Source organism: Lissotriton helveticus, chromosome 4_2 (genome assembly GCF_964261635.1).
Source record: "Lissotriton helveticus chromosome 4_2, aLisHel1.1, whole genome shotgun sequence".
NCBI lineage: Eukaryota > Metazoa > Chordata > Amphibia > Caudata > Salamandridae > Lissotriton > Lissotriton helveticus.
Window position 1 is genome coordinate 136042465 of NC_136064.1, and position 23228 is coordinate 136065692.

General features: G+C 45.6%; 1 protein-coding gene across 1 annotated transcript; it reads right to left on the reverse strand.

The window, feature by feature from the left end:
- Positions 1-269: 269 nt before the first annotated feature.
- LOC144752254 (diacylglycerol O-acyltransferase 1-like) lies at positions 270-4638 on the reverse strand. The gene is made up of 2 exons (XM_078640261.1): positions 4499-4638; positions 270-2908 (listed from the first exon to the last, which is right to left on the reverse strand). The coding sequence occupies exons 1-2, from the start codon at positions 4544-4546 to the stop codon at positions 1508-1510; spliced, it is 1449 nt and encodes a 482-aa protein (XP_078496387.1). The 5' UTR covers positions 4547-4638; the 3' UTR covers positions 270-1507.
- Between the last annotated feature and the right edge of the window lie 18590 nt (positions 4639-23228).

Genomic DNA, 23228 nt, shown 5'->3' on the forward strand with positions numbered 1-23228 from the left:
CATTTTCTTTCACACGTCTTAATTGTTGAATGTCGAAATTATGTGATGTTGTCTTGTGGAAAAATAAATTATTAAAAAGAATTCAAAGAGGTGCATTCAGTACAACTTTCTGTGTGTTTCATTGATGTACAGGAACAACTGTAAACAAGTTGTACACCATTATCACGCAACAGCTTGTTGCAACTAAAGAGCACATTCTGGCTTTCTGGCCTCCGTAAAAAAAATGGCAGTCAGAAAATGGAAAGGAACGAAATGAAGTCCAAAATCTCTCAACAAACAAACGAACTTTAAATAATTACAAATAGGTGCACATTTTCTCATCGGTTCATCTCAGATAACCCACTGTCATAAACATTGACATTTGTGGTTTAACGCACATTTCAATGTCAATCACAAGGAAGAACTGATATTACTTAGCCTCTACTAAGTATGACTAGTTACATTATTACAAGCGTATCCCCATTAAGCAATGATCCTTCAAATGAACAAAAATGACCAAAAACATCTGAAATGTTGTCAAACATTTGACTCGAAAATACACAGAAATAGCATGGGGGTCATTTAGATTCTGTTGGTGGCCCGACAGGAGGTGGAGGTATGCCCACTTGCTTGCCCTATAAGGAGATTCCATGCTTACCTGGCAGGGATCTCAGTAATGTGAAGAATGTGACATGAGTGTGATATGTAAAAGGCTCACTCAGTAAACAAAAAAATGGTCTTGACATGCAGGAAGTTTTTCTCTTTTCACTTGTGAGTCCTTTTACATTTCCCCTAATCGTGTCCGCCTTGCCTCGCATGTTTGACAAATACAGGAAAAGATGAGTGATGGTCATCAAGCACTAACTAGTGTTGGATGAACATAACTGTGACCTGGCCAATGAGCCAGAGGATTTCACTGTTGGAGCCAATAAATCTGGCCTTCCCTAAAATAAAAATAGAGCAGGGGAGCTGTGCGTTTGGCAGGCTGGAACACCACCAGTGTATGGAGGAACGCCCATTCCAGAAAACTCTAAATAAGGCCTTTCCCTTGTTAAGGACTTCACGTTTTCTTGAGTGTGTGAATGTGAATAATGTAATCTTCCTATTTAAAGTTTTAGTTGCTGTATTGTATTATATTCTGCTATTGATTCCATATGAGGCTCCTATTTATTAAGTAAAACACAAACAGGTAAGACAATAAAGACGTAGGGGCTTAAAAAGAAAGAAAAATGACTAGCAATCCCACCCAACCCTTGAGTTACCAATACTGCATGCATCATTCTCCGCCGCGAGCAGGGGGGTCTGGGTGGAATTACTCCCCTTCACAAGTGGGAGTCTGAGTTGGTTTGTAGGATTCCTGCAGGCTTTTCCCTATATTTCAACCAGGGACTTTGCCTGCTTACAGCAGAAGTGTTCAGGCATAAAACACCTGACATGCAGTGTTCCTGTGGGACTTGTTCTGCTCATCAGGGCACAAACTCCGGCAACCGCCCCTTTCAGGCTTCCTCTCCCAACTATACTAAGGGCCCTAGATATATTCATAGTCACGCCCCCAGCTGGAAACAGTTGTGCGATGCTGGACATAGTAATCATGAAAATATTGAAGCAACACCAATGGGATACCAAAGAATACATTTAGCCACATGACAAAGTTACCAAAGCGGTCACCACAGATGTTCTCCAGGGCCCATGCTAGTAGAAACTGGGCAAACATTACCCTAAAAATAAAGAAGTGGTACATCCTAAGTGGAATTGCAATTACGTACTCTAAGACAACAGATGAAATTAGAAATATTGCTCCTTGTATGTACAGCTTTTCATAACCAGATTGCTTAAGAGGCATGTAGACATGTCTAAATAGCCAATTATGAGCTGGTCTGTTCCACTTTGTCCAGAATTTCAGGATGGACTTTGTTTCCCACCAATCTTGATAAAATTCACGATCAGCGAAGTAGAGTAACTCTGCAACAGCATTGAGGAACGAGTGGAAGAACCAATATGAGAAGATCAGCCAGATAATGTTAGTGACCACCGCAAGTTTCAGAATATACTCCAGGAACAGTGAGGATTCAACTTCCCACAAGGGCGTCATTGATTTCTGTATGACGGGAAGAATGAGTTGCTGAACAAGTGTAAGCATGAGATGGAACAGTATCACAATTTCCACAAGTCTTGCCACAAAAAAGGTTTGGCGAAACTGACAGGACTTAGGGTAGTTTACCTGGTAGCAGAGTGTAGGGGCGACCACAAAATAGTAAAGATCTTGTTCATTTAGATTTAAAGGGTAGAAAATCTCTTTGGTATTTCCTTGTTCAGTATTCCGGTTTTGGCGATTGTCGTGAAATCGTCTTCTCAAGGTTCCTTTTGCATTTTTGGGATGCTTTGCCCTGTAGGTGTCATTTACAAATTTGTAGGATAGGAGTTTGAAAAAGAGAATGACGTATACCAGCAAGGTAAGCATTGCACCAACTGGAGTAATTCTTTTCTTTAAATATATTCCCAGCACCGGAAAAACAATCAGGGCTATGAGGTTCACACCCTGGAAAACCATGCCAAGAATTTCACAGTTCTTGCTACGGGTCATGAACTTCTCCAAGTGAACAGCAATAATTATAAAAATATTTGAAGCAAGTATGAGCTGCAGCGCAGGCCAGTCATAAGGGTCTTTTAAAAAAAGGGATACATAAGCAGAAGGATCTCCAAATTGTCCTACAAGACCATTCCTTGCAATGTTTTCATAATTCATGAGCACATAAGTAATCGAAAGTATGATAAAAGACCAATTGAGAAAGCCACTGTAATGATTAAATCCAGTCCCCGGTGTCAGAATGGAATCTATTGCGACATGGCAGTTTACTGGATCTCCATCATCGACCAGCATATTTGGACCACCAAGGTCTCCACTACTGGCCATCATATGCATAGGCACCTGTAAAGGACAAACAACACAAGCTGAAGTCATTAACATTTAATGAGGGCTTAAAGTATAGCCATTTATCACAGTGGAAATCCCTCATCATACATATCCCAGCTGCCTCACACCATATACGCCATCTACAACATTCCACCCACATGCTGTACTAATGCCTGAAACACACAACCTATACACACAATTATACAAAGTAAACCATAGCCTGCATACAGATACTAATGCTCACATCTATCACAAAAATAATTATCCAAACTAACAATAACACTACGCCATCTTCCCTCTGAGATAATCAAGCCTGCATTATAGCCTACAGCACTTGTAATACTGCAGACAAGATATCTGCACCTTTGTGATGGGGCAGCCTGTCTGCCAAACTGTAAACATAGGTAAAAAAATTCCCCCATTGCTTTCTACCACCGCCATATCAACAACCTCCTTATTCTCTATAGCAGTGGTCTCCAACCTTTAACGTAATAAGGGCTACTTATATTCAATTAGAAACAACGCAGGCTACTAATATGTTGTAATAGTGATTTAAAGCCAATTAAAGTCTGACTTGAGTAAGTGGAATTCATTAGTTATGGCTGGGACGAGTGACCACAGTAAAAAAGAACATATTACTGAGAGCACCTCACCAGTGCAAATCCACAAATCAAAATACAACTTGAGATAGAAACTAATCATTCATTTGGGGTGAAAGAGGTCAAGGGTGTCCAGGCAAATCATGATGGCCCTGAGGTACAGAGTGCCTCGCTATTCTAGATCTCTGGAACTATTACTAAAACGCACATGTGATTACTCCAAGCGTGGCTGGCCCAAGCAAAAGACACACAAAGCTGCAATAGTGAGTAGATCTTTCTGGGTCTTGTTACAGTTGAACATACTAAACCTAAAATGTTAACACCAGCACAATTATGCACACAGAATGCCATAGACAGGCAACTTTGGCTGGTCACAGCCTCCAAGGGGGAGTGGGCTGTCCTTGGTCACAGCCTCCAATGGGGAGGGGGCTGTCCTTGGTCACAGCCTCCAAGGGGGGGAGGGGGCTGTCATTGGTCACAGCCTGCAGTGGGAGTGGGCTGTCATTGGTTACAGCCTCCAGGGGGGGGGGGTGTTATTGGTCACAGCCTCCAAGGGGGGGGGGGCTGTCACTGGTCACAGCCTCCAAGGGGGGAAGGGGGTTTTCATTGGTCACAGCCTGCAGGGGGAGTGGGCTGTTATTGGTCACAGCCTCCAGGGGGAGGGGGCTGTCAATGGTCACAGCCTCCAAGGGGGGGGAGGGGGCTGTCATTGGTCACAGCCTCCAGGGGGGGAGGGGGCTGCCATTGGTCACAGCCTCCAAGGGGAGGGGGCTGTCATTGGTCACAGCCTCCAAGGGGGGGGGCTGTCATTGGTCGCAGCCTTAAGAGGGGTCAGAGGGGGCGGTTACTTGGTGAGAGGAGGCTGTGATAGGTCCCAGGGTCAGAGGGGGTGTCCCTCGCCCCCCAGCCTCCACTGTGGCCTTGGAGTCCATGAAGCGCGGCTCCTTCTTGAGCCTCCTCCTCCCCCCGTCCCCGCCCCCGCCCCCGCCCCCCGAGCCGGCCGTACCCTGGGGAGGCAGCCCGGGCCCCGCCGGCCTTCTCTGCGGCCCGTCATGTTCAACCGCCGGGAGAGAGGGAGGAGCGCGAGGGAGGGGCGGAACTGACGTGCCTGCGCGTGGGAGTGGCGGAAATGACGTCGACTGAGTCCGGGGAGTGGCGCGCGATGACCTGGCCCGCCCCTGCGCGCGCGCCGCCTTCGAGGAGGCGGGAAGGAAGAGCCGCGCGCGGGGCGGTGCGTCAGTCTCGAGCCGAGCTCCCGCGTGACGTCACATCTGATGCCATCACGGAAGTGCGCGCCTTTCACCCCGAGAGAGGTGAGGTGAAGACCCGGCGTCAAGGCGCACCCCCCCCCCCCCCCCGCGGCCTCCCCCCCCCTCAAACCCCCCCATGTGAAATTAGGTGGCCTAATAGAGTGAGGGCCTGATTCACGAAGGTCTACAGACATTTTTGTTAAAGTTTATTATTTATTTTATTTTATTATGGTCGTGAAATTACTATTTTCAAAATTAAACCTGTGGTTTATGAACCCCAAAGAGTAGTAAACGCACAAACACGTGTACGTTTCCCTTTTGAATCCTGCGCCAGGCCTGGCTGGCTGTCCTCTGCCAGATGCTGAGGTGAAGCTCAAGATCTTGCTGTGGGCTGAATGTGTTCCCTCCAGTATGGGGCGGTTACAAATGTGAGCTTTTCATATTCTGATATCTTGTCCCAGCACTTTGCGTATTCCCGCGTTATAGTCAGTGCCACTGCAATTATGCAATATTACGGCTTTAGTGTATTCTGCAAAATTATGGATTTGTCTCATTTACCACATGATCCATCATCTGCTGCAAAATCTGCAGATTCAAAAACAAAATTCAAGCCCAAAGGGATTTAAAGTTTACTAAAACATGAACCTCCTTAACAGTGTATTTTGAGAGGGGTGGTCGGATATGTACTCTACTCCATACAATAAAGGAATACCTGCTCATACAGAAGTACGAGAGCGAGTGCAGTCGCGACTAACAGAAGTGGTGGAGATAAGTATCCCGCTTATGCCTCAGCAGGGGCTGTTGGGTATTTGGGGTGGGGAAATATTGGAGAAGTATATCTTTCTCTTCTATAATGTGGCTCGGGCGGATGTAAGGAGAGACATAGCCAGGCGCTGAGGAAGCCCGGTGCAGCTAACACTACAGGAATGGGAATGGACCCTCAGTTGGTGTATGTGGGCGGGGGAGCAGGTATGTAGATCTAGGGGATGTCTCCGCAAGTTTGATAGGATGTAGCACCCTTGGTGGGAGGCGGAGCCTGTTACTAAAAAGCGTGGCCCATCAGAGGGAAGTCCCCTAGGGTTTCAGTGGCATGGATGGCTTGGGTGAGGTGGCCAAGCCATGTATCCGAGGAGCCAGGGGAAACCGTGTCCCCGAGTGGAGTAAATGCACACCATCATACTGAGAACAGGCAGTCGTGACTGGGGGAGTGGTAAAGAAACCTGGGTGCCAAGTGATAAGCTTAAAATAATGCACTTTTTTGGAGATACAGAGGTGGGACTGTTATTGATGGGGGTAGGGGGAGTTAATGGTATGTTTCATGTTTGAACTATAGCACAATCAACATGCTGGAGGGTCGCAATGCTTTTTTCCATCTGCGGTGTCTATGCCGGCCTCTCGTTGATACGGATACCCAGGAAGTCAAATGAACTAACGAGCACCAAACCAAACTATGCGTGCCCAGGGTAAGTTTCCTCTTATTTGATTTATATGGATTAAAAACCATTTATTTAGTCTTTAGCCCATTTATTTCTAAACCCTTTTCTTTACAAACTAAGGCAAAATTATATTAAAAGATTTTGAATGCCACGGGGTGTTCTGTCAATAAGCACTGTATCATCTGCAAAAAGCAGGCAAGGCACTACCGTGTCAGCCAATTTTGGGGGATCGCCCCCGCAATTAAAAAGTTCTCCTATTAGGCCATTTATGTAAAGGATAAACAATGTGGGGGCAAGAACGCATCCTTGCAAACACCCTTCTGAACAGCTATGGCATTAGTCAGACAGCCTTCAGTATTCCACCTGACCCTGGCGAAGGTGTCTTGTTGTAACCGGACAAGAAGTCTGAGCAAATCCAAATGAGCTCAGGGCTAGCCAAAGTTGGAAACGGTTGATGGAATCGAAGGCGGTCTTTAAGTCCACAAACACTACATATTGGTGACCTCCTCTGATTGTAACTTCTTTCCAAATTAACAGGAGGAATCTAAAGACTTGGTCCGCGGTACTAGTAGCAGCCCTAAATCCTACCTGTAAGTTAGGCAGAACATTATTTTCCTCTATCCAGTTTTGAATTCTGGTCAAAATAATTTTACAGAAGATTTTTTGCTATACATCGATATAATTCCCCGGCAACACTTTATCACCCTTTTTATGAATGGGATTAATTTCGGCACCCCGCCAAGTCTCCGGAAAAGCACCCCCCTCAGGATAGTATTGTAAACCCTTTGAACAGCCGACCCAAGACAGTCGGTTCACCTCTAAACAGGTCTCCCGGAAGCTTGTCAAGACCCGGTGCTTTACCACTCTGCAGGAACTTAATGGCCATAATTGTTTCCGCAAGAGTGATATTTTCAACATCAGCTCCTACCTGTTCACAAGGATTCAATCCTAAGGCTGGAGCGGACAACGGCCCTAGATCTGCAATATTGCCCCAAAGTGTTCTTCCCATACGTGGGGCTGAATGTAGAAATCAGTTTGTGCTACCAGATTTGGTGATCCCTTTGTCAATAGATGCCAAAAATATTGACTGTTCTTATTGTTCAAGTCTTCTAAAAGCAATTTCCAATTTTCACACTCCCAGTCCATTTTTGCTTTGTTTTGGTCTAGTTTATAAAGCCTCCTACTGTTAGCAATTTCTACATGGGATTTCGTTTTTACCGACAGCTTTAGCTCGTTCCTAGCCTTTTTGCATGCATCGTTGAACCAGGGAGTTGTTTGCTGCTTAACTCTATTACTTTGTTTATAAAAAAAAAATGTTTTAAAACTTGCAGTTAATTCCTGGAAGATACTCATGACAGCCTCTAAACCAATAGTAGGGGTACTTAGATCTTTAAGAGACTGCTCCACCACAGAATATATTTGGGAGAGAGAGTTTGAGTCGGCTAGGATCATTGGCCATTTAACTCTCCTATTGTTGTTATTTGTAATAACATGTGCGGACTCAAGCCTAGGGTGCCTACACTGGGTAACTAGTCCTGACATCATAAGCGCCAAAGCATTATGATTATTATTATTATTATTATTATTATTAAAAAGGATTTGGTACCGCGCACATACACCAATTGGTTTCTTGGCGCTCTAGACCAGGTGGGAGAAGAACAAACGAGGGCAGGGCCGCTAGCCGTGCGCCAGACGGAACAGGTAAGTCTTCAAGGAATTGCGGAAGCAGCGATAGTCGTTAGACAGACGAATGGCAAGAGGGAGGGAGTTCCAGGTGGCAGGGGCAAGGAAGGAGAAACAGGCTCCTCCATGTTTCTTGCGGTTGAACCTGGGGGTGATCAAGAGGTTGTGAGCCGAGGATCTGAGGTGACGGGAAGGGATATAGGCGTGCAAACAAGAAGAGATAAAAGCAGGAGCACATAGGAACAAAGATTTGAAAATAGTACAGGCCATTTTAAAAACACACCGCTGTGCAACGGGGAGCCAGTGTAAAGTTTTCAGCAAAGGAGTGACATGCTGATGTTTGGGCTGCCGAAAAATTAATCTGGCTGCCTGGTTCTGAACCAGTTGGAGTCGGGAAAGATGGCAGGCAGGAACCCCCACGTATAGGCAGTTGGCATAATCTAGACGTGAGGTGATGAGGGCGAGGATTACAAGAATAAGGGCCTCTTGAGATAGAAACCTGCGAATCTTCCCGATTCGGCGGAGGTGGAAAAAGCAAGCCGAAGTGACGGTGTTAATGTGAGGCCGCATTGAGAGGTCACTAGAAATAGTGACCCCCAGGCTCTTCACGGTATTCACAGGGCAAGGAGGGGAACCCAAAGCTGCAGGCCAGAAGTTGGGAGACCAGGGAGTAAGCGAACCCCCAGTCACTACAAGCTCCGTTTTACTAGGGTTGAGCTTGAGTTGACTGAGGTTCATCCACTCATAGATGAAGAGCATGGCATTTTGAAAGTTAGAGCAGGAGGAGGGAGAAGAATTGAGAGGAAAAATAAGCTGCAGATCATCTGCGTAGTTAAAAGCAGTGAGTGAAAACCGACGAAGAGAAACAAGGAGGGGCTGCATGTAAAGATTGAACAAAAGCGGGGACAGAGCAGAACCCTGGGGGACACCACAAGAAAGAGAAGATAGAGGGGCAGAGAAGGAAGAAAGCCGGACCGATTGAGAACGAGAGTAAAGAAAAGATACCACCCATGACAGGGCCAGGCCGGAGATGCCAGCATTTCTGACACGGTCGACCAAGATACCATGGTCGACCGTGTCGAAAGCGGCAGAGAGGTCTAAAAGTACAAGGGCCTGGGACAGATTCCTGTCAGCTCCCTGTTTCAACGTGTCCATAACTGCCACCACAACTGCCTCAGTGGAATGGGCAGGTCTGAACCCAGCCTGACAGTCGTCGAGGAAATGGGTTTCCTCGATAAAAGCACTGAGGCAGCGGGTGACATAGGTCTCTAGGACCTTTCCTAAATAAGGAAGGAGGGAGATGGGGCGGTAGTTGGCCAGCGTAGAGGGGTCGAGGCCAGGTTTTTTTAAAATGGGAACCACCACAGCGCTTTTGAAAGCATTAGGGACAGAGCCTGACAGGAGAGATTGGTTTAGGAGGTCAAGAGGGGGACCGGGGCAGGCCACGAAGGCAGCTCTTAAGATGGACGTGGGACAGCAATCATTAGGTGAGCCGGAGCTCACAGTCTGGAGCAATGAGAGAAAAGTGTCCATGGAGATATGATCACATATGATCACTGTCTTCCCTGGGTATAATGACCATATCCTTGACTAAGGGCCACAGATCTAGGTCAACAAGGATATAATCAATCCGTGTTTTCGATGCCCCCCTCTTAAAAGTGTGACCTGCTGCTCTATCAGAGTCGGTTCAACCATTACAGGCTCTGACACCATGGGCAATAGTAAACGATAGAACGTGTTGCCCCACCCTTGTGGTTTTCTTAATGGGAGGGATCTGGGGTTTCGCAATCCCCCTAGCTTTATCCCCCTCTAGGATAATATCCTGTATGTAATTCACCGGTTCAAAATTCGTATTAAGATCTCTGGCGACAATCAACCAATGATTTCCCATGGTCGAATCAAGGTAGTTAGCCAATGATGTTATTGTCCCTGAGAGTCTATGTGGGCTGTCAAACCGATTGTATATGTTAAAAAGTATAATTTTTGCGGTCCCCTTTCCTATGGACCGTTCCAAACCAAGTAGTTCGGGACAACCAAGGTGCAAGACCTTTACTTTACAGATAAGTGAATTTTTAACCCAGAACAGGAGGTCACCTGCTGGGCGACCAACCGGAGGCGGTATGGCTTCGATACTATATGTGGTGAAGCCAACCCTATGGACACACCCTACTGCCCAGGTTTCCTGTAGTAGGCAGTAGTGAAAAGCATCTGTAAATTTACCCCAATCTGGTCATTCATCTTCGAGTTTAGGCTCGCCACATTCCAAGCTAAAAACTTTAGATCACAGCTGCCAGAATCATTTTCCTGTGAGTGACCTACTGGAATTTTTGGCCCCTCGAGATCATAATGATGGGAAAGGAGCAAGATGTTGGTAACTTGGTTGCGAGAACCTAAGTTACCATGATTGTGTGGTACTGTAATAGTACCAGAAACAACAGCAAATTCCAGAGCAGATCCAACCTCATGTGACCGTGACGGAGAGGGGAGTACACTGCCCAGTCAATCCTGGGAATCCAGACCACTCAGGGGATAATACCTATTGCTCAATTCCAGGGGTGGTACTCAGTGGGCACACAGAGCATTGCACTATCCATTTTGGTAGCGTTAAAGTTCCTCCCTCTATTATCGCAATGTGCATAGAAAAACCCTAGCAGTAAAGTAGTTATCGCTTTATCCAGCCTCTGATTAGGAGAAAAAGTCCCCCACCCCAACAATCGACCTGTAATATGTGGAGATCTATAGTTGATAACAATGCAATTGCCATAATGCGACTTGCGAAGAGGACCCACATTCGTCTCACAAATAGGATGTCACCAAAATTTGACTTTAGAAAATTTGTATTCTGGGAGAGCCAATGACAAACTTTGTTTTTTAACTGTGGCTGGGATTCAACTTGCACGTTAGTCAAGGGAGGAACATTCATGAGGATTGCTACATAAGGACCACACTCGGGTGGAAAATGTAACGTCACCGTATCATCTCCATTATTAAAGACTTTCCTTTTAGGGGACAACAGTGGGGATGCTTGCTCATTTATACCCTTTTTGTTCCCATTAGTAACGTTGATATCTGTAGAAAAGGGACCTTGCCTGCTAATACTAGGCGGCCGATCTGTGTTTGCCAAGTGGCTAGAGCATTCAGGCCTTCCGTGCTTCTGCACATCTTCACTAGCATGGCTTCTATTGACACAATTCCTTACTATGCTAAAGCGATTCAGCATTGCAGTTAGTAGATGGCCTCTCATTTAATTCTGAGTGCCCACTACAAGCTGAACCCCCAACTAAATCTTTATATTTTACCCCAGAACATGTAATCGTGTCCCCAACCATTGTGCACATAGATGTCCTAGTAGATTCTATTTGATCAAGTCTTTGCAATATTGGGAGGAAGTTATTATTTGTTATATCTTCTGGGGGAGATGTCACCACCACATTAACACCATTAGTGGGTGTACTAATCAAATTTTCGAGCTTGGATAGTTTATCCTCAATCAAACGTAGGTTATTACGAATAGGGTCAAGCAATAAAGAGATTAACAACTCTAATCTACTCTACTGATCATTATTACATTCACCAGTCTGTTGATTAGAGACTGAACTTGAACACATCATAGGCTCAGCTGACCCTTGGTTGTTATCCATCACCATGGTATCATGTGGGAGTGTCTTGGGGGTATGCTTCTTTGCTCTGGGCTTTGATTTTGACTTTGAATTGGGCTTTTGCGAGGTACCACCCCCATGGCGCCTAAGAGGCGGTTCAGTGATAGAAGACTGCGCCTCCCCACCCTTCGCCAGGATAACACTTTGGCTCCTTTTGGACCTCGTTATAACTTCTCCATCCCTATCAACCGATACTGCCTGAGCCTCCAGCGTTGTGGGAGGGACTACTAGCTTTCTAATATTTGTCTGGGGCGAGATAACAATTTCTTGGTTCAATATATCAAACACAATAGGCTCCCCCAACTCCATACCCTGAGTAATTACACAGTTTTGCATGTCCCCTGAAACAGTTTGTACACAATCCCCCCTCCCCCTCCCCAGGGCAAGACGTGCTTGCCTTGTTACCAAACAGAGACAGGGTATCTGGGGGAACAACTACGGGGGATTTTACCCTGCTTTATCTACCCATTGAGGATCTCCTCTGTGCAACTAAAGTGTCCAAAGAAAGTCTCTTTTCTGCATGCAGGATCTCATGGGTTAATACTGTCTCTGCCTGTGAAAGAAAGGCATCCAGAGTCCCCACGACCCCTCCTCCCCCTTGCAGTTGGCCATCCCTGCGTTTAGCAAGTTGCGCCATGACAAGAAATGGAATCACAGAGAACAGCAGTACCTTATGTCCGAGCACCTCTAAGCAACGATATCAGAGGACCGGCCCATCCTAGCCTTCTTTGGGCTCTGACGGGTCCCGCCGTTGGCCCGGGCTTTGCCGGGGCATGGCCCAGGCACGCCCGCGCGCCTCCCACACTGCGGGAGTACCGTAGACATTTTAAACACCTCCTGGCGCTCTGTGGCCGCGTCGGCAGCGTGCGCGCCACTGGGGCTGCTGGGAGGAGTAGTCTACTGGTCCCCCGTGGTCCCCCAGCACTGGAAATGGCTGCAAAGACTCTGGCGGCACCAGCAACGGCAACAGGTACGTTTCAGCGAGCTTTGGGAGATCCATATAAACATAAAGTTAACTCTCCAGCAGGCATCTTGCTCCCATTGGCTGGAAGACCCGCTGCCATATTTATAACTGAAAAATGCGGCCATTATTTTAAGTGGGAGAAATATCTTGAACATTTTTGCAGAACGTTTTCTAGACTTTAAATTTCTCCCATTTAAATAAATGGTTATATGTTTGCATTATTATATATGTGACGGTGTCACATATGAAGAAAGGTATTGCAGTGCCACAAATACATAGGACAGAGGCTATCAGTCACCCATACACATTTATCCCATTCATACGCATGTTCATACATTCCCAAAGACCACACTGTTACTGACACATGACAGTCCTGTCATAGTGCCCTTCATCAAAGTATTTTTTTCAAACCATAGTGTCTGGACGTTGGGCATAAAGTCAATGAGGCTGGGCTTGAGGGTGTCAAGTGACAATGCACGAGTGGCTGGGCCTTCAGTAGCTCACGATGATTTTCACAGATTAAAAGTAGCTCTCACTAAAAGGCTGGAGACCCCTGATCTATTCAGTATATACACCCTACAAGATCTTTTAGTTCTGCTCCAACCACGTTTCTGGTCACCCTTCTCCTTTGGGGTTCCAGAAAGGGCCACTACTCTTTTCAATTTCTTACCACAAAATACTGGCATTACCTTCTGCCCACTTCTCAGGCCACTGAGTCCTGTAATTCCTTTATATTACGCTGAAACCTCTGTTCATATTCCCTTCTCCTTCCATCTTGTTTCTGGACTGATATTCCTAAAGCCAGGACACCCAGGATTCGGTATCTGTATGGCTCATGAATGCCCACTCAATCATTCAGCTGTGGTGGGACATGCTGATCTTCTCAAGACTGTTCTAGAATCCATACTGAGAAAAGTCGGAATCTCATCATCGAAGCTTGCAGTCGTGTCGGGATGCGCCGATGCCATCGTCACCTGAGTTTCATGGGCTGCCGAGGTACATTTTCAAAGGCGGTCAATATTCTGTCTATAAAGAATAACCTGTTAGACTTGACCTGCCACTCACCAAGATACAGCTTTCTGCCTGTGTAAAGGGTAGTATGCCGAGCAGTTGTTATGCGTTTTCAGCATGGACAACAATCAGTAGCATGTGTGCTTCACTCACTGACAATTGTGGGCCGGCAGCTCAATATCTTGGGCCAAATATGTGATTGGTTGCACAGTATCAATAAAAAAAGAAAGGGGAAAAAAACTAAATTTAAAAAAAAATTGAAAACGGATAGCAAAATAAAAAAAAGGTAACAAAAAAGTACTGACACAAGGGAAAGAAATGTATGTAGGCCTGAAAACAGGCTAAAACATAAAGAGGCGTCCATGGTGGACGCTGGGGAAATTTGAAACTTCAAAGGTTGGCATGGAGTAAAAAGGGTATCACAGGAGGAAGAAAGCAGACTTAATGAATCATGAAGGAGAAAAGTGAGGGAACTGGGTCTGGGGAGGCATTTGTTAAGCAGAAGGGTGCAAAACTATGCTGGGAACTCCCCCTTAAGGGTGAGGTGTGGCGCAGTGGCCATGGCAGCTGACTCCAGAGCGCGGGGCTCACGGTTCGATCTCCGGCGCTGGAGGCAGCTCAGGTCAGCATCTTGTGACTCTGGACAATAGATCGCTTAATCTCCCCTCTGGCCCCCAGTGCCTTGAGATCCTTAGGTGTCATTAGTTTGCGCTTTACAAGTACCGGGCTACCTGCTGAAAAATGGAGCACACTAACATGAAGGAGGGTGACTGAGCTAGAGAGTTTCAAGAGGGACGAATGGGGTTGAGTCTGGGGAAAAGGTATTATGGTCAGAGGAGCAGATTTCATTTTGTGATTAGGGCCAATGGGTAACCGGTTCAATAGACCTGGGTCTACATATGCAACTAAACAAATTTACAAATGGAAGTACTAAATAGATATGCAAAATAGGATTTCGAAAACAAACTCAAAGAACATAGCAATGAAATCCTATGCACTGGACCGTTGAAAAGACTGAGCTCGTCTCTTCATAGCAACTTAAAGAGATCAACGTTTTCATGGACCACCTTCCTCCCCAGAGTCTCCTGATACGGATACTCATAGATGCAAGAGAAAATCATCCTTTTTGGCCTTTAGACCCCCATTTTATGACTGATACTGGTGGTTACTGACTCTGCCCTGGGCTCTGCTAACCAGGCCCAGGGCCAGTGTTCTGTTTAAAGGTATATGGTAATTAGATATAATTACATTTGATACTGGCAACCTACCTGTAAGTCCCTAGTATATGGTAGGGCATCTAGGTTTAGAGGCCCAGTCGCTTTAATGCACTTAAGTGTGCCTGCTGTCCTTTTAAAATCCAGTCCTGCTTTGCAGGCTGCTTTTAAAATGAGACTGTGTCCACATTTGACTTTGGAATTTAAAGTACTTCCAAAGTCTTAAACGACCTTATTAGGTCGAGCATGAGCCAGCGTGCGTGCGCTGCTCTGGTGATGATCTGTTGTAGTTCAGTACGGGACAGAAGCTCCACCCACTCCCCCGCCCATATTTCTCATTGGCTTGTGTTTTGTCCTTCATAAATGCTGTCTTCTGTTTCCTAAATATGCTTGTTAGTCCCTCCTTAGTGCAGCCATGTCGTCATTTGTAACCTCTCATCGCTGCTGGCCCCTTTACTTGGTTGTTACATGGTAGATGTACTATTTTCTTGATTGAAGTTTCTCTTACTGTAATCACGACGTGCTTTGCTTACATCGAGCATGCCATGCGCACTTTCCCTTTGAAAGCAGCCGGGACAATGCGGCAGTTTGTTTGCATTTGAATGCGAGACCTATAGCATTGCAAATATTTTTGTTTTATGCGCTTTTAGCAGCAGGGCAGACAGGTCTACACATGTTTGTTTCACCTATTACCACTTGTAATAAAATCAATGAGAGACTTATTGTACGTTAGGGCAGCTTGTGAAGACCTGTCAATATAAGCAGTGCGCTTGCACGTCATTCGGGGAGCAAGCCTGTTAGCCAGGTGTGCTTGAAAAGTTTATTTTCTGCCCCCACCACTTTCCAATTCGTGAAAAGGGTCTTATGAGACTTTTCGCAGATTGCTTATGTTTTGATGTGTACAGCAGGGAGAGAGAATCTGGGGAGAGGAGGTCTGTCTGCCTGTTTCACCGTGGTACGTGTGTTGCAGATGTTTTTCTGACGGGTTGTTTTGGTTAACCCACAAGGCACCCATGGCGAGAGAAGTTATTTTGTAATCATTCTGGCCGGTGTTTGTGCACTTCTAACCCATTTTCCTTCATATCACATCGCATTCTCCTGTGTGCGCAGTCCCTAACATGCTATGTTCAGTAAAAACAAGTTTGAGTGTGCCCTTCCTGTGGTGTGTGTCAAGCTGCAACGAGTTTCCCTGGCATGCTTTGACAGGCTGAATGTTCTACAGCGTTGCAGTGCCTTCCCCCCTGACTCAGAATGATGATCAGTTTCTTGAGGGAGATGATTGTGCTCCTGAAGAAGGAACTGTCCCAGAGGAGCTTGAGCCTGATCAGGTTGCTCAGTGAAGTTGCAGTAGTAAACCTGCATTTTATGTGTCTTCAATCAAGCATTAGCGAGTGCCAGACTGTGCCCTGCGAGGGTCGCGGCGGAAACCTGCATGAGGGTACGGTTGAGGAACTTGTTTAGCCGAAGGTCTCAAAAATGTTTCTCTAAGTGAGCGTGCAGCACTATTAAAGATACATGCATTTTGGCAAACAAATAATTTTTTTGTTCAGAACAATTACTTTTTACAGGATGCAGGGAGAACCCAATGGGGATAAAGGGAAGAGAAGTAACCCTACCCACCCCCTCCCAATAAAGTGGCTGCAAGCGGCCATTAGTCTGCGTTCCTCTCCTCAGGGTTTGATGTGCACTTCTTTTATATGGTGCTGTATGTACGCCATCAAGCTTGAATGCCTCAGTGGAAATTCATAGGGCGAAGGCATTTCCAACAGCGTGCGTATGCATGTATGCAAGTGCTGCATTGCCATACTAACAGCCGGTCGCGTGCTGTACGAATGCCAATTATCAATAATTAAAACAAACATAATTTTATTGGGAGATTGATTCGCTCCTCAATTAAGAGCCAAGGGAGAATAGCAAAACTACTAGTGACAGTATGTAAAGACAAAACAAGACTGGATTACATTCCCATTCCTGACCTTGGACTACCCTTGATTTCTGTGTAAAGGCTGGGCTCGAGGGGTGCACACTTTGTGCCAATAGTACTTTGTGTTCTCCAGTCAAGACTCAGCGCCGGCAGTTCTATAAAGGTGATGACGAGACAGCTCTGTATCGGGCTCTACATATTGGCCCTCAGGTTAAACAAAATAAATAAACTCTGCAGCAGTGCCCTTCACTGCCTTTGATGTAACTTCAAAGAGACTCAGTATAGTTCTTTCACAGTCTCATCATTTCAGAACAGAAGCATTTTCAATATTGTTTACAACAAATCCACAGTTGTTGCATATTTACTAACAACCGATGGTAAAACCAATATCCCTTACTTGTAATGGTGCTTATTGTGTTACATCTCTGTATAGAAAGACAGAAGCAACAAAATACCAGACAGGCGACACACTATGCTAAGCACATATTTTTAGCTTGGATGCTTGAAAGCCACGCCCTTAATGACATCGACCATGCCACTTTGAGAGACCAAACCAGTTTTTGCATCCCACTTAAATCCCTGTCACAAGTGTAATTTTGAAACATGCGCTCATTGGCTATGGGGTACATTAGAAACTCTGTTGTTCCTGCCACCTGTGTGACTGAGAGCAAATAAGAAAGTGAAAGTTTGTGTAAGAAACAGGAGGAGAAAAAGAGATTGTGAAGTAGAAAGAAAGTGTGCAAATGAGCTAAAGTGAGATATATGGTTTGTGATCAGGGCATAGAAAGGGTTTGATGTATTAGTTACAATAAAAGGAAAGTCAGTGATGGCAAGAGACCGGCACAATCTCATGAACAAAACTTAACTCAGCCGGTTCGACTACTCAACTCTATAACTGTGAAATCCCATGTATGCTGACCCTATTACTACTGCAAAAGTCTCGTATAAAGCATTTTAACTGACTGATGAGCGTTTATGTCACGTGCAGACACTGACAGCCATGCAACCTAGCGCAAACGAACAAGGGCAAGGACATGAAAGAAATACTTCCGTGCCAACGCATCTGTAGAACCGGGGCGCCAGTGTAAACAAGCATTTGAAATGCAATAGGTCTTGCATTTAAGTGAGTTTAAGCTATTGGCATTTTAAATGACGTAGGGCCAGATGTAGGAAAAGCGTATTTACCGATTCATAAATACCGAATTTTACCGATTCGGTATTTATGAATCGGTAAATATGAAGGAGGGAGATTTAGGAAGAATCGGTAATTGAATTACCGATTCTTTAAAATTCGGTATTTACCGATTCGGTAAATACCGAATCGGTATTTCCTAATGATTCCTATGGGCCGTGAAGCCCATAGGAATCAATGGGAAATACCGATTCGGTAATTACCGAATCGGTATATACCGATTCCTGCAATGGTGCAGGGGGTGTCACTTTGACACCCTCTAGCACCCCAAATACAGGCATGTGTGCCATGTGGCACACAGACATGCCCTAAGGGCATGTCTGTCTGTCACATGGCATAGGTGTGCATGCACAAATGTGCATGCAAACCTGGATTCGGTATTTTACCACCCAATTGGATTGGGTGGTAAAATACCGAATCTGTAAGGCCTTTGGGACTCAGAAGAGTCCCACCTACATCGGGAAGTTACCGATTCGGTAAAATTACCGAATCGGTATTTTACCGATTAGATAAATTTACCGATTGGGTAATTTTACCGAATCGGTAAAATAGGGTCCCTACATGCCAATTCTTAAATACCGGTCGGTAACGGCCGAATTCGGCCGTTACCGACCGGTATTTAGGCTCCTACATCTGGCCTTATGCCTTTTATTTATGTTTTAAAAACAAAAATGAAAGGCATTGTCATTTACAATGTCAATAGCTCAAACATGCGTTAACGCGAGACCTATTGCATTGCAAATGCTTGTTTTCACATATGTCACCACCAAGGTCTGCCGTAATTGCCCTAAGGGTATGGTGCCATGTTAAAATAAGCTGGGATAGTGCAAAATATCTTTTTAATGCCCTGGTGAGGGGAAAACTGCCAATTTTGTTTTTCCCTTTTGTAGTACATTAGCTCCCAAGGCTAACATAGAAAGGCTTTATTTAACATTAATAAAGTCTATCGTTTGACAGGTGTATGCTAAAATAATAATTGAAAGTATGATAATAATAGTTGTAATAAATCCAGCAACTTATCAAGGCTGGATTTATTATAACTATTATATGCAATAAATGTTAGAACTGCTTTTCTAAAGTTACCCAAATCAGCTCTGTAGCAGCCTCTTCTGATTGGCCAGCCTTTGACCGGCTGAGCCAAGCTGCTCTGATGAGGTGTGAAGTTGCCTGAACTGAGACTAAGAGACATCTGGGGGAGGAGTTCCACAGCTCCAGGTGCCAGGACAGGAAAAGAGCCGGGTAGCCAAACTGGCCTTCAAAGGGAGAGAGACCGCGAGGACTGGAACCACACCCACCCCAGCCGGATGGGAGCCCTATATTTGAGTTAGGAGAGGGGCTAGAAGGGGAGCATGGATTGGAAAGAGTGCCACACCTGTTGGTGTGTTTGCCAGACCTGAAGCTCCAGGAGATATTTTCTCAATTTTAATGGTTGGCTCAGGCTCGACCGAACATAAATGGATATTCCAGCACGGAACAGCCGTGACAGTGTTTTTCTGTGAAATCGCCACTTGAGGTCAGCAAACTCCTATGTATAAGATGTGGCACCAAAACGAATGTGATTTGATTGTAGACAAATAAAACAAGCATTTGCAATGCAATAGGGCTCGCATTTATGAGAGTTTGAGCTATTAGCATTGCAAATGACAATGCCTTTTATATATGTTTTGGTTTTTAAAACACATAAATAAAAGGTATGGTCATTTACAATGCCTATAGCTTAAACTCTTGCAAATGCAATACCTAATGCATTACAAATGCATGCTATAAAAATGTAAACAAGCATTGGCATAGCCATTAGATCTCGCCTTTGGGACCTTATAAGTGTTTAGCGAGTGCTATTGGCTTTGCCAATGTATTTAAGCTATGTTGTAGAGCAGTGCGGCTGCTTTGCAGCATGTTGAAAAGTTGTGATAAAGGGTTAGAAGCATTTTTGTTACCTTATATATATATATAACCAAGTAAACATTATGTACAAATGAACGACCCTTTTAAAAAAAATAAACATATACAATGTCTTCCAGTTTGCCTGTTCTGGTGCTGAGGTGATGCTGTGCTGGTGCTAAGGTGATGCTGAGTTATACTGACATGGTGCTGAGGTGGTGTACTTGTACGGAGGTGGTGCTCAGTGATGTGGCGGTGATGCTGAGTGATGCGGAGTTGGTGCTTTGCTGGTGCTACATTAATGTTGAAGTGGCGCTGAATTGGTGATAAGGTGGTGCTGCGCTGATGCGGAGGTAGTACTGTGTTGGTAGTCAGGTGGTGCTGCACTTCTGCTGTGCTAGTGCTGAGTTGGTGCTGAGGTGGGGCTGCTTTGGGGCTGGATAATGATGATGTGGTGTTGTGGTAGTGCTCAGGTGCTGCTGAGTGATGCTCAGGTGGTGCTGCAGTGGCGCACCGTGGTTCTGAAGTGGTGCCGCTTTGATGCTGACATGGTGCTGAGGCAGTGCGGCACTGATGCTGCAGTGGTGCTCAGGTGGTGCTGAAGTGGTGCTGCCCTGGTGCTGAGTGATACTGAGGTGGTGCTGTGCTGGGGTGGAGGTGTGCTGGGGCTGAGTGATGCTGAGGTGGTGCCGTGGTAGTGCTCAGATGCTGCTGGGTGAAGCTCAGGTGGTGCTGAGTCATGCTGAGGTGGTGCTGAGTGATAGTGAGGTGGTGCTGTGCTGGGGCTGAGTGATGCTGAGGTGGTGCTGTGGTTGTGGTGGTGCTCAGGTGCTGCTGAGTGAAGCTCAGGTGGTGCTGCGGTGGTGGTGATGAGTGTCCGCTAACTGGTGCTGTCCTGATACTGGGGTGGTGCTGCAATAGTGCTGCACTGATGCTGAGGTGCTGCTGTTATGTTGATGCAGTGGTGCTAAAGTGGTGCTGTGCTGGTTCAGAGTTATGCTGAGGTGGTGTTGTGTTGGGGTGGAAGTGCGCTGGGGCTGAGTGATGCTGAGGTGGTGCTGTGGTAGTGGTCAGGTGCTGCTGGGTGAAGCTCAGGTGGTGCTGAGTCATGCTGAGGTGGTGCTGAGCATGCTGTGGTGGTAGTGCTGTGCTGGTCTATGACATGACTTTTCTGAAATTCCGTCTGTTCCAGTATCTTAAACCCTCTGAAGAGGTTAAAGTGCAACACATTGGCAGTAAAAACAATTAAACATGCATATAAATCAGCTTAAACACAACAACACCATCATTAATATATAGTAAATACAATTTTACAGCTTAAAATAACTATGGGGGAGCGGTGGCAGGAGAAAGAGCTGCAACAAAAGAAAGGCTTTTTAACACAGACAAAAAGAGAAGATCCTATTTAAAGTCAACAGCCTATGAAAATAAAATACAAATTCCGACTGTTGAGATCTGGTTACATTGGAGTGTAGGCAGAGCACGGATCTGGCTGGGAAGGTTAGTCTGCCTCCGCTCTGTGTGGAGGAGGGAAGGGACATCGGCACAAACCTATAACTGCTTCAGAGCTCCAATCCCTGATGTGTGTCACCCCATAATATTAAAATCTATCACTGGCTTTGTGTGAATGGGGGAAGGTGAACATGAATGTGTTCCCAAGGCTCAGAAGTACACCGGAGGGAGGTTTCAAGCTGTTAGGCCGAAAGTCAAATGTTAACAGAACACTGCAAAACTCCATTAAAGTCCACAGGGCCACGCGGCTGCAGACAAGCGAGACGGCTATTCTGAGGTGGAAGACTGGCCCCAGTGACTGAGACTTCTGTTATCTGTTCATAATTATCACCTTTGCACAATATGTCATTTGCACTTCTTTCAGATCTTGCAAACGTCTTTATCCAACAAATAACACACCTCGAGAGCATTAACCATGATTAAATGCTGCATTAAGAGGCTGAAAATCGTATAAAACCTGGGCCTCCAGGATTGTATGGGCTACCCAGCATAGGAAGAGGGCATCCATAATTAAAAGAGTTATTAAAGGAGTGAGAGTCTAGAAGCAGCGTGACAGGTTCATGTCAAACACGCCCTTCAGCCACCTCACTACATGCAAATAACACCAGTCAAAGGATAATCTACTCCGAAGAGATGGCGCTGCGGAATGTGCACATAACAACCCCCCACAGCATTTCCTGCCTTGACATTCAAATACCTTAGAAAGACAAAAACCTATGCACACTCTAGTAGTAAAACAAAGTTGTCATGGTAAACAGAATTCAAGCAATTGAGACAAAGCGTTGTATTAATCAACAGAACACAGATTTCTTGTAGTCAAATGGTGGATAGTGTGTCTTTAATGTTCATCAGATCCAGCCGACACGTGTTTCGTCGCGTGTGTGGGACTCTTAGGTTTTTGTCCTTCATTTGTACATAGTGTCAGCACTTGTGGACACTATTTTCAGGGGTTACAGGGCTCATCCCCTCAACCTGTTTTGCACCTCACTACACTTTCTGAACTTACCTAATAATTCTGCGTCAATACTTAGCTGTGCGTCCTTTCTCTTGACCCTCACTAAAAACCCTTCCTTTGACGCTTACTACTATTCAAATACCTTAGTACAGAGTCCAAGAGAGAAACAGCCGATGAGGCACAGCGCACATGGCTGGGCAGAGTGTGGAAGTTAATCGAAGCACTGGAATCCAGGAGCTGGCCTGGCTGCCGCTGTGCCTGTGTGCCATCCCTGCCCCGCTGCTCCCTATAGCAGCCCAGTTTACCCCTGCGGCCGTCCATGCTGCCACTCAATGTCGGTGGCATTTATCCCAGCAACTTTGTAAACAATGGTCACATGGTTGCTGGGTGCGAATGAGGGTCACTAGCGGGCCATTGCAAATGTTATGTTATGTTATGTTGTGTTAATTGAATTTGTTGAGCGCATCGGTTACCCTGGGGTGTCCTGGCGCTTTGTACTGCCTAGCACTAGTGGGGAGAGGATCATTGAGTAAACAACCATGTCTTCAACCCCTCCTGAAAAGGAGGAGGTCAGAAGCATTCCTCAAATAGAACGGCAGATCGTTCCAATCCTTGGATGTACTTACAACAAATCTTCTCCCTCCTTAACAATGGGTATTCTGACCTTTTTTGCTCCCGTCGAATGAAGGGCCCTTGCTGGAACATTCAACTTGAATTTTTTCTTCAAGTGGTCGAGTCCTAAACCATTAAGAGCCTTAAAAGCGGTGCATAAGGCCTTGAAGCGAACCCTTTGTTTCACCGGAAGCCAGTGTAGCCTGATCAGCTCATTTTTTACTGAGACGAATTTGGGGGTCCCTGAGAACAGCCTGGCTGCAGCATTTTGCGCTATCTGAAGCCTATTGATGACTTGTTTTTGGGCGTTCAGATAGAGGCCTTTGCAGTAGTCCAATCTTGACATGACAAGTGATGTGACCACCGTCCGGAAGTTACCATCCGAAAGATAAGGTTTAATTTTCCTTAGGATTCTTAGTATCAGGAAACAGGAGGAAACCACC

Excerpts from the sequence above, each read along its gene's own strand:
- LOC144752254 (XM_078640261.1), bottom strand. The coding sequence starts at position 4,546 with ATGACGGGCCGCAGAGAAGGCCGGCGGGGCCCGGGCTGCCTCCCCAGG. Across the intron at positions 2,909-4,498 it reads GCCCGGGCTGCCTCCCCAGG|GTGCCTATGCATATGATGGC; the intron begins GTACGGCCGGCT and ends TGTCCTTTACAG.